The following is an 11656-nucleotide window of genomic DNA, read 5'->3' on the forward strand; positions in this document are numbered from 1 at the left end:
GTTGGTAACCCGGACCCACTTTCAGAGTGGACGGATCAAGTCAAAGCAAACCGTCTTCCGAACGTGCCCGCCCCCCCGGCTGGCGCTGATTGGTCGCTGCAGGCGTCGCCCCCTCATTGGCCCAGCGAACTCCAGCGCGTAATTTAAAACACTGTATTGGGAACAAAGGTGCACCGCGTGGGTGGAGCTGTGCTCTGGGGCGTCGGAGGCGCAGGTTCCGCAGCGGAGCGTGGGGGAGCTGGGGCCGGAGCATAGATCCACCGTCACATAATTGGGTGAGTGTGCGGTACCGGCTCTGACCCTCGAAGAATAAGACTTTTCGAAAATGAGCTGCCATCCTTTTCTTTTCTCTCCTCTTAAATTCGTCTGTGAACGCTCGCTGGCGCTGGCGGCGAGGGTTGCTGCACCACCTCCACGGCACCACTGGGCGAGGCATCTTAATTGCAACGAGTTCTGCTTTTAGAGCCGGAGTTTCTTTCCTGCTAACGGTTGGACAGGATTAAATAATTAACCCCACATTTCCTTCCTCCCTTCCCCTTCCCCTTGGCTTGTAGTTTCGGCTTGTAGTTGCAGGGGAGACAAGGTGTGGTGGCGCAAAGGTATTCTTTCTTTTTTTTTTTTTTGCTGTTTGAGTCATACCCGGCGATGTACAAGGCACATTCCTGCCTCTGCACTCAGGAATTACTCCTGGTAGTGCTGGGGGGATCATACGGGATTCTGGGTTGACTGCATGCAAGGCAAACGCCCTACCCACGGTACTACTGCTTTGGCCCCAAGGTATTGTTTCTTATCTTTTCAATTCCTCAAGTGCTACTACACCCAGCCCATTCTTGTCTTTAGATCGAAGCTGCCCCTGTTGTCATGTCACAAGGGATCCTTTCTCCGCCTGCCGGCTTACTGTCAGATGACGAGGTCGTAGTCTCCCCCATGTTTGAGTCCACAGCTGCAGATTTGGGGTCTGTTGTTCGCAAGAAGCTACTTTCAGACTGCTCTGACATCTCCACTTCCTCAGAGGACAAGCAACAGGTAAAGGAGGTGACTTGGGGGCAAAAGGATAGGTTCAGCCTACTAGTTGTCAGCATTAATATCAACTCAAAGTCAAGTAATCCTGCTCTGTGAGAGATCAGAGATCGGTTCAAGATAAAGAGTAGGACAAGTAAGAAACATAAGCATTTGTATTCATTAGAAAATAAGTTTACATTGCAGTAATGAGAAACACTAAAGTATATACTCTTTTTATCTTCTGGACCAAACCAGTCAGTGCTCAGGAATTATCCCTGACTCTACTCAGGAATCACTTCTGGTGGGGCCCAAGGGACCACATAAAATGCCAGGATCAAACCCAGGTTGGCCACATACAAGAAAAGGGCCTTACTTGCTGTACTATTTCTCCAGCCACCACACCCCCTTTTTGGTTTCAAGTGATGCTCAAGAGTTACACCTGCTGGGGCTCAGGAGACCATATGGGATACCAGGAATTGGAGCTGGGTCGGCCTCATAAAACCTACTAGCTAAAATATCTCTCCAGCCCCTCAAGTGTATACTCTTATTAATCCAATGAGAAATAATAGTTATCTCTCCTTTACGATGAAGCCCAACAGGTGCCATTAAGTAAGTGAAATGCACACCCAGGGGATTTTTTTTTTTATTGTAAAACACTGTCCTCCCGTTGTTCATCGACTTGCTCAAGTGGGCCCAGTAACATCTCCATTGTGAGACTTCTTGTTACTGTGTTTGGCATATTGAATACTCTCGGTAGTTTGCCAGGCCCTCCGAGAGGGGCGGAGGAATCGAACTCGACTCAGCCGGGCTGGCTGCACACAAGGCAAATGCCCTACCACTGTGCTATCATTTATTTTATTTTTTTGTTTGCTTTTTGGGTCACACCCGGTGGTGCACAGGGGTTACTCCTGGCTCATGCACTCAGGAATTATTCCTGGCAGTGTTCAGGGGACCATATGGGATGCCGGAAATCAAACCCAGGTCCGCCGTGTGCCAGGGAAACACTATACCCACTGTACTATCGCTCCAGCCCCACACCCAGGTTTTAATACCATCCACTTCCATTTTGGAGCCTTTCTCTAGCCAGGCTGAGGTTTCTCAGCTCCATCATTGATATACGGGACTAAATACATTTTTCTTACAGAGAATTATTTTCTGCCTCCTAATATATTCTTGGCCTCTTCCCACTGATGTCATACTACTTCCAGTGACAACCAAGAAACCTTTCCTGACATTGCTAAATAGCCCATGGGAGAGGAATTGCCCTGGTTAAAAACAATTATTATCTCCTTTTTCATAAAAGAAAATTTTATGAAACCAGAAGACAACAATGCCCTGTACTCTGAGACTCTGCAGAGTTCCTTGCTGGACATAGTAACCACTCTAAAATATCTGATGAAAAAATGGGGGGGGGGCTACTATTACTTTGCTTTTACACTACACCTGGTGATGCTCAGAGCTTACTCCTGGCTCTATACACAGGGATCATTCCTGGTGGGCTCAAGGGACCATGTGGGCCCAAACACCCTATCTCTCTGGCCCTGGGGACCTGCTATTACTAACCACATTTTACAAAAGTGGAAACTGAGGCAGAAACTTCAAATAACTTGTTCAAGTTTCCATAGTTACTAAATGATGGAATTGGGATTCAAAATCAGCAGGCCGCTTTCACAATGTTGAACATTCTATTCTGTGCCCTCTCCGTATCCGGCACATGCTGATTTTTTTTTCTTTCTTTTTGGGTCACACCCAGCAATGCTCAAGGATTATTCCTGGCTCTGCACTCAGGAATTATTCCTGGCGGTGCTTGGGGGGCCATATGGGATGCTGGAGATCAAACCCAGGTCAGCCACTTGCAAGGCAAATGCTCTACCCACTGTACTATCACTCAGGCCGACACATGCTGATTATTATGCCAGTCATCCAATCCTAGCTTAGTGTGACAAGCCAGGTTTCTGGGTAACTTAAAGACAGGATGAGTGGGAAAATAGTGAAAAAGACCAAATAGGTTGGAACAATTATAAAACCAAAGAGTTAGATGCACAAGATGTCTGCAGAGGAGTAGGGGTCTAATGTGATTCCCAGAAACTGCTTTGTCCACCTGCTCAGAGGTAACCACTGTAGTTAACCGATGTTCCTGGCCTGGAATTCTCCCACAGGTTCCATGTGAGGATAACACCGAGAAGGTGAAAGTATACCTAAGGGTCAGACCCTTGTTGCCCTCAGAGTTGGGACGCCAGGAAGATCAGGTAAGTGAAGAGGGAAGATTCAGGATGGAATGATATAGTTCAGAAGAGTGTCCAATGAGTGTCTCCTTCTTGACGATGGTTTTCCCCTTCTCAGGGCTGTGTCCATATTGAAAATACAGAGACACTTGTCCTACGGGCACCCAAAGACTCCTTTGCCCAGAAGAGCAATGAGCGGGGAATTGGACAAGCCACCCACAGGTTCACCTTTTCCCAGGTATGGAGGTACAATGTACGCGACAACTTGACTCCCTCTTTAAAAGGTAGAGATTTATTTACTTGACTCTGAGTTCCAATAGGCATGTCTACCATTGAGAGGCCTATTCATAACACTAGTCGTATCAAGTACTTTATGTACATTGATGGCCAGCTTTTGTTTGTTTGGTTGTTTGTTTTTAAGGGGAGCACCCTAAAATTAAAAATGCTTGGGAGTTATTTCTGGTGATGCTCAAGAGATCATGAAATAATCCAGGGATCAGCTGAGACTGAACTAAGTCTCTGGACCCCAGAAACTGAAACTATTATTTTTTAACATTTTGGGTTTTAGGTCATATCCAATGGTGCTCAGGACTTACTCTTGGCTCTGTGCTCTGGGATCACTCCTGGTAGACTTGGGGGAATGTCTGGGGTGCCGGGGATTAAACCTGGGTTGGCCTCATGTAAGGCAAACACCCTACCAGCTGTACTCTCTCCTCAGCCCCCCAGCAACTCTATAATTAGTGTCATCACTGTCCCTATTTTCCACAAGGATACTGTGGCTCAGTGAAGATGCATCATGTAACTTGACTATGGTAAAGTGGGGACCTGATTCTAAACTCAATTCATGACCATTCTGTTGCCCCAATGTGTGTGTAGCTCTGAACTTATTTTATTTTTTTTTACTGAAGCAACACAATTTTTATTGAAATTTATTTAGCACGATGTGAGGAGAAAGAAAGAGGAAATGTATTCAAGAGGGAACATGGACAGCAAAGAAACATCAAGACAAGCAAGCGAAGTACATGTTCATGGGAGAACATGGGCTTGAAGAGCAAGTTGTAGCTCTGAATGTAGTGGAGAGAGAGAGGTTCCCAAACTTAATTGGGAATCACTCGTTGTCTCCCTGGAAATTACCTTCTCTAAGCAGACAAATATAAAGCAGCTCCCTCCCCGCCCCCCAACACACACACAATGTCCTAAGACTCTTAACACTTTCTCCCTTAATTTCATTGTTCCCCAAGGGGCAGTGTCACCCCCCTTGGGAAACACTGGTAGATAGCATACCTTAAGTCTTTGCTGACTGGGGTGGGGGAAAAAAAGGACTAACAAGAGAGGGCTTAAGTCTTCCATGTTTCAGGAGCCAGCTCAAAGCACATAGGAAGTAGTGTTCTCTGAACTGCACTCCAGAACCGACCACCCAGGAAGAATGTCATCTGCTGGAGGCAGGGAGGAGAGGAACAATAGGCCTCTGAGAAATTTGATCTCTCTCTAGATCTTCGGACCAGAAGTGGGACAGGCATCCTTCTTCAACCTGACCATAAAGGACATGATAAAGGACGTGCTCAAAGGACAGAACTGGCTCATCTATACATACGGAGTCACCAACTCAGGGAAAACTCACACAATTCAGGGTAAGTAGTAAGCTTCATGGGATTGCTAATTGGGCTATACTGATATCTTCATCCGTGGATCCTCTCAGTTGGCGGGGGGAGGAAGCACTTGTCCCACTGTCCATTCTTCATGTACCTTCAGGTACCATCAAGGATGGAGGGATCCTGCCACGGTCCCTGGCTCTGATCTTCAACAGTCTCCAGGGTCAGCTTCATTCTACACCTGATCTGAAGCCCTTGCTTTCCAATGAGGTCATCAGGCTGGACCATAAGCAGATCCGTCAGGAAGAGCTAAAGAAACTGGCCCTATTAAATGGAGGCCTCCAAGAGGTGAAGTGTTGGTGTCTATAGAGTAGGGCATAGAGGGACCAATATTTGGAAAGTTTTGTGCTTATTTATTGTCTTCTTGGGCCCCTTTAGGAGGAGCTGTCTACCTCCTTAAAGAGGAGTGTCTACATTGAAAGTCGGATGGGTACTAGCACTAGCTTTGACAGTGGCATCGCTGGGTTCTCCTCCACCAGCCAGATGACCAGCAGTAGCCAGCTGGATGGTATGTACCAGGACTGGGTTCTGTGCCAGGTAACACTCCTTGCCTCCGACAGCTACCACAGGGACAGACCTGTTGCAACCTGTACTCCTTAGACCCCCGCCAACCAAGGGCAGGTGGGTTTTTGAGGACTGATGCCCAGTGTACTGATTTCTTCCCCAGAAACAAGTTACCGATGGGCACAGCCGGACACTGCCCCTGTGAGTGTCCCTGCAGAATTTCAGTTCTCCATCTGGGTCTCCTTCTTTGAGATCTACAATGAACTCCTGTATGACCTGTTAGAACTGCCTAACCAGCAGCGCAAGAGGCAAACTCTGCGACTGTGTGAGGATCACAATGGCAATCCCTATGTGAAAGGTATGGAGAAGCAAGGGGGCTGTACAGCCCAGGAGGGCCTGGGGGAGACCTGGAAGGCTCAGGTGTTTGCATCTCGTGTTCTCTCCTTGGTCTTAGATCTCAATTGGATTCATGTTCAGGATGCCGAGGAGGCCTGGAAACTCCTGAAAGTTGGTCGTAAAAACCAGAGCTTTGCCAGCACCCACCTGAACCAAAACTCTAGTCGCAGGTAAGGGGGATTGTGTTCATGGAAGTTTTAGCACTCACTTTACCTGGACAAGGAAACTGCAGTCAAGCAATCGTACAGTGGGTAGGGTGTTTGCCTTGCATGCAGGCGACCCAGGTTTGATCATGTAAGGAATGATCTGAGCAGAGAGCTGGGAGTAAGCCCTGAGCACCACTGGGTATGGTCCCAAAAGAAAGAAACAATGCAGTGACACATCCCTTTCTCTTAACTTCCAGTCATAGCATCTTTTCAATCCGGATCCTGCACCTTCAGGGAGAAGGGGACACAGTTCCCAAAATAAGCGAGTAAGTTTTTCCATTGAGAAAATTGGGCTTGGCCATAAATGGTAGTTGGGAAAGGGAACATTGTAGGGGAGGAGTGGAGGGGGGGCCTCAGAGGAATTATCTCTGAAATTCTTGCTCTTCTCTCTTTGATACAGAGATTCTTGGTGAATCCTCCCCTCCCCCAGAACTATATGAAAGGCTGGATGGCTCATAACATGTGGGGTCCTTATGTCAATCCTTTCTCACATTCTAGGTTGTCACTCTGTGATCTGGCTGGCTCAGAGCGCTGCAAAGATCAGAAGAGTGGTGAGCGGCTCAAGGAAGCAGGAAACATTAACACTTCTCTGCACACCCTGGGCCGCTGTATTGCAGCCCTGCGCCAAAACCAGCAAAACAGGTAAGTTTTTGACTAAGCTGTGGGTTGGGTGGTCTAAAGCTGCAATTTTCACCTGACAGTCTGCAGGTAAAAAAAAAAAAAGGTTGGAAAAACCAGTGGCCAGTAATTCTGCAATTTGCTAAGAAACTTCCTGGTCCTCAATGGAGCTGGTGGGAGATACCTGGGGAATTGGAGTTCTGTTCTCAGCGCTGTTCTCTGATTCTTTGCTAGGTCAAAGCAGAACCTGGTTCCCTTCCGTGACAGCAAGCTGACTCGGGTGTTCCAGGGCTTTTTCACAGGCCGAGGTCGCTCCTGCATGATTGTCAACGTGAACCCCTGTGCATCCACCTATGATGAGACCCTTCACGTGGCCAAGTTCTCAGCTATTGCCAGCCAGGTGAGAAATTTGTAGTTGGAGAGTTATGCTCACTTGGACCAGTGCCTTTCCTTAAGAAATCTTCTAAAGACTGTTTTGGATTCAGTGAGGATTTTTTCCCCCCACTACCAGCTTGTTCATGTGCCACCCGTGGATCTGGGATTCCCATCATTGTATTCATTCATCAAGGAACACAGTCTGCGGGAATCTCCCACCTTAGAGACAGGAGCAAAATTAGAACCAGACCTTGATGAAGAGGATAACGAAGTTGACATCTCCAGATACAGCAAAGAGGTAAGAAGTTAGGAGAGTTGGTCCAGCAGCAGGATGGCAGCACGTGCTCACGCGGTCTTCCAGACAGCTGTCTGACCCAGGTGTTCCCACGCAGGAGCTCCTGCAGGTGGTAGAGGCCATGAAAACATTGCTTTTGAAAGAGAGGCAGGAAAAATTGCAGTTGGAGATGCAGCTGCGGGATGAGATTTGCAATGAGATGGTGGAGCAGATGCAGCGGCGGGAACAGTGGTGCAGGTACGCCCGTGACAGCTCAGTCGCCTGTCACCGAGACTAAAGGCTGGGAGAGAGGGGCCTCTAAGTCAGAATTACTCACTTCTCTTTCTGGCAGTGAACATTTGGATACTCAGAAGGAATTACTGGAGGAAATGTATGAAGAGAAACTGAATATCCTGAAGGAGTCACTGACAATTTTTTACCAAGAAGAGCTTCAGGTGAGTTACCATGAACTCACCCACCCAGCTGCTCTGGTTTCCATCACCAGTTTGCCTGTGGTTTTACAGACTTTATAAACTTAGGCAGGCAGATGTAACTTACTTTTCTCCTTTTTCCTCAGTGCTTTGTAGTTTGTGTCATCTCTGAAGAATAAAGGGTTTGGTTGGTCAGGAAATGGCTTAAGTGCTAAACAAACAGGCTTTCGACCATCAGTATTAGGGAAGGCTTTGTTCTGTTCAGGATTTGTTGGTCTCAGGATGGAATTGTGCTCTCTGCTTCCCTCTCAGGAGCGGGATGAGAAGATTGAAGAGCTCGAGGCTCTCTTGAGGGAAGCCAGAAAGCAGCCAGTCCTGCAACAGTCAGAGTCTGAATGTACCCTACGGCGGTCACAAAGGTTGGCAAATTCTTCCTCTACCCAACAGCTCCAGGAGGCTAAAGCTAAACTAGAACAGTGCAGAGCAGAGCTGTCTACCACCACTGAAGGTAAGGAAGTGCAGAAGGAAGGAGAGATGTAACACTTACTCAGGCTTTCAAACAATAACTGCAGCCTAAGTTCCTCAGTCCAAGCTACATTCCCACTGACCTTTCACTCCAGCATGCATGTGCCTCTCTTTTTATAAAAGTATTTATTTCGGAGCCACTTCCAGCAGTACTCAGCCCATGTGGTGGCCTGAATGGAACCCGGGACTCCCACATGTGAATCTTATGGTCAAGCCCTTTGATCCATCTTCCCTGCCTGTGGTCTTTTTATACTTGTTGCACTCTGCTATTATGTCTAAAACTTCAGTCCCAGGCCGGAGCGATAGTTCAATGCACAGGGCATTTACCTTGCACGTCATGGCTGACCTGGGTTCAATCCCAGCATCTCATGGTCCCCCAAGTACCACCAGGAGTAATTCCTAAGTGCAGAGTCAGGAGTAACCCCTGAGCATCGCTGAGTGTGACACCAAAAGCAAAAAAATGAAAATAAAAAATTAAAAAAAAAAAAAGACTTCAGTCCAAGGTTAGAAAGTCGACACATTAAAAGCCTTATAGGGCGTTCGCCTTACAAGCGGCCAACATGGCCGACCCGAGTTCGATTCCTCCGCCCCTCTCGGAGAGCCTGGCAAGCTACCGAGAGTATTCGATATGCCAGACACAGTAACAACAAAGTCTCCAATGGAGACGTTACTGGGCCCGCTCGAGCAAATCGACGATCAACGGGAGGGCCTTTACCTTTACCTTCCCTTTGCCTTAGAGCTCCAGAAGTATCAGAGGATGTTGGAACCACCACCCTCAGCCAAGCTCTTCACCATTGATGTGGACAAGAAATTAGAGGAGGGCCAGAAGGTAACTGCCAACATACCTGTCCTTTTCATGAGAACTCACGGGTCTGTGTGCAGTCCTTGATGGTGGCTCTTTCACTCTGCTTTCACTGCTATTAAGACTGCTTTTTAGCAGCCTTTCCTATCTGACTCCTCCAGATCACTATCCGATCAGGCTTGGCCACAATCTCATACTCCCTTTACAGAATGTGAGGCTGTTGCGATCAGAGCTTCAGAAGCTCAGCGAGTCTCTTCAGTCAGCAGAAAGAGCCTGTTGCCACAGCACTGGAGCAGGAAAACTTCGTCAAGTCTTGACCACCTGTGATGACACCTTAAGCAAACAGGTTAGGGGGTTCCTTCCCTTTCTCTTTCAGCAGCCCTCTCTAGAGTATGTGTGAGGAGAAAGAGGGATGAAGAAAAAGAGCAGACTTTTTTGTTTTGTATTGGGGCCACTCCTGGTATTGCTCAGAAGACCATGTGGGATGCCGGAGATCGAACCTGGGGCTGCTACAAGCAAGGCAAATAAATGCCTTAGTTACTTTTGCTCTGGCCCCAGCGCAAACATTTCAGACTGTCCTTTTACAGTCAGCAGGGCTTTTTTCTTCCTTGCAAAATAACTCTTCACCAAACATGAGGGACTCTGCTAAATAATCTTTAGGCATTTTTTTCTATAATAACCCTGGGGAGATGACAAGATCATATTTTACCTAAGATGCCTATATTTTAAGAAGCTATCATTTTATGAACCAACAACAAAAAATTATTAGCTATGACCATTAGTCATCACTAAATTACATCCTGATTTCAGATCTGTTTTTTTCTCCCAAAATCAAGGGTACCAGATCACTAGCTCAACAGGCTGAAGCACATGCCTGGCATGCCGTAGCCTCAGGGTCAGTCTCTAGTACTACATAGTTTCCCTAGAACTACCAGGTGTGTCCCCAAAACAAACAAAAAAGAAGTCATGTACCAAACACAGTATCTGATCCTAGAAACTGAGGAGGTTTTTTTTTTTTTTTTTGGTTATTTGGGTTATCCTGGAGATGCTCAGGGCTTACTCCTGGCTCTGCACTCAAGGATCAGTCCTGGTGGCAAAGCTCAGGGACCATATCCTGGGAATCAAAGCCTGGTTGGCCATGTGCAAGGCAAGCACCCTACCCTACTGGCTGTACCGTACTATTGCTCTGGCCCAGGAGCCAAGAGATTCACAGATTATGTAAATATATTCAATATCAAACCACCTGTATTAGGAAGTACCCTTCTAGGGACAGAGAGATGGCTCAAAGGGCTGAAGCACAGACTGCATTGGGGAGCCTGTATCCCATCCCCAGCACTGCAATGACCCTGAGCCAGGTGTGGCCCAAAAACTAAACCAAAAAAATAAAAAGAAAATAGGGGCCAGAGAGCTAGTACAGCAGGTAAGGCGTATGATTTGCATGTGGCTGACCCGGGTTTGATCCTTGACATCTCTTATGGTCCCCCAAGTGAGCACTGCTGGAGTTATCCCGGAGCACATAGCCAGAATAGCCAGGAATAAGCGCTGAGCATTGCCGGTTATGGCTAAAAGAAGAAAGAAAACACCCTTGTATTAAGTGCCATTTGGGGGGTTTATTTAAACTACTGTGCAAAGAATCAAACCCAGGCCTCACCCAGGTTTGTCAAGTACTCCTACCACTGAGCCACGCACATCGCCAACCCAATTTGTTGGGTCTTGAAATACCCACCATTTATAAGTTTTAACCTTAAAGAGCAATCTTTGTATTATTAACTAGCAGAAAACATGCATTCTCTTGCGTTGGTTCCCTAATGTACTAGACAAAATATCCTTTGTTTGGGGTCATACTGGCAATACTCAGGGGTTACTCCTGGCTCTGCTCTCAGGAATTACTCCTGGCGGTGCTTGGAGGACCATACAAGATACTGGGAATTGAACGAAAACATGTCCGCCGTGTACAAAGCAACACCCTGCCTACTGTACCATTGCTCCAGCCCACCAGACATAGTATCTTTTGTAACTTTATTGCTTTTCTTTAGGACCAGACTCTGGCTGAGCTGCAGAATAACATGATGCTAGTAAAACTAGACCTTCGGAAAAAGGCAGCCTGCATCGCAGAGCAGTACCACACTGTCCTAAAACTCCAACAAGGACAGACTTCTTCTACCAAAAAGCGTCTTGGTGCCAACCAGGAAAATCAGCAGCCAAATCAGCAGCCGCCAGGGAAGAAACCTTTTCTTCGAAACTTACTTCCCCGAACACCCACCTGCCAAAGCTCAACCAGCTGCAGCCCTTATGCCCGGATCCTTCGTTCACGACACTCCCCTTTACTCAAATCAGGGCCTTTTGGCAAAAAATTCTAAGGCGATAGAATAAGAATGATTGCCTGAGGTGGGTCAGCTGCTCAGCCTAATCTCTTTTAAGCTTTACCATATACCTCGAACTCTGCTTGAAATGCAATACTCAAACATTATTTTACCCCCTTCTTGTAATATAATCACCTATGTAATCCCATGCTTTTTTATTCATATGGTTTCTATGCACAATCAAAGGTTATGTTAAATAAATATATTACTCACATTTTCATTTGAATTTCAAATTCAGCAAAATAATTAAAATTATTTTAATCCTACAGCAGGTAGGGCTTGC

At 46.8% G+C, this 11656-nt stretch overlaps 1 protein-coding gene across 1 annotated transcript; it reads left to right on the forward strand.

Moving 5' to 3' along the window:
* The first annotated feature begins 142 nt into the window (after window positions 1–142).
* On the forward strand, window positions 143–11564 carry KIF20A (kinesin family member 20A). Its single transcript, XM_056124660.1, has 19 exons — window positions 143–275; window positions 841–1026; window positions 3162–3251; window positions 3346–3465; window positions 4720–4858; window positions 4980–5167; window positions 5258–5387; window positions 5547–5741; window positions 5838–5949; window positions 6183–6251; window positions 6484–6627; window positions 6838–7003; window positions 7115–7276; window positions 7371–7510; window positions 7605–7707; window positions 7996–8191; window positions 8946–9037; window positions 9219–9356; window positions 11047–11564. The coding sequence occupies exons 2-19, from the start codon at window positions 862–864 to the stop codon at window positions 11368–11370; spliced, it is 2673 nt and encodes an 890-aa protein (XP_055980635.1). The 5' UTR covers window positions 143–275; window positions 841–861; the 3' UTR covers window positions 11371–11564.
* The last annotated feature ends 92 nt before the right edge of the window (window positions 11565–11656 follow it).

Source organism: Sorex fumeus, unplaced genomic scaffold (genome assembly GCF_029834395.1).
Source record: "Sorex fumeus unplaced genomic scaffold, SorFum_2.1 ptg000051l, whole genome shotgun sequence".
Taxonomy (NCBI): Eukaryota; Metazoa; Chordata; class Mammalia; order Eulipotyphla; family Soricidae; genus Sorex; species Sorex fumeus.

Excerpts from the sequence above, each read along its gene's own strand:
- KIF20A (XM_056124660.1), top strand. The coding sequence starts at position 862 with ATGTCACAAGGGATCCTTTCTCCGCCTGCCGGCTTACTGTCAGATGAC. Across the intron at positions 3,252-3,345 it reads TGGGACGCCAGGAAGATCAG|GGCTGTGTCCATATTGAAAA; the intron begins GTAAGTGAAGAG and ends TCCCCTTCTCAG. Across the intron at positions 4,859-4,979 it reads GAAAACTCACACAATTCAGG|GTACCATCAAGGATGGAGGG; the intron begins GTAAGTAGTAAG and ends ATGTACCTTCAG.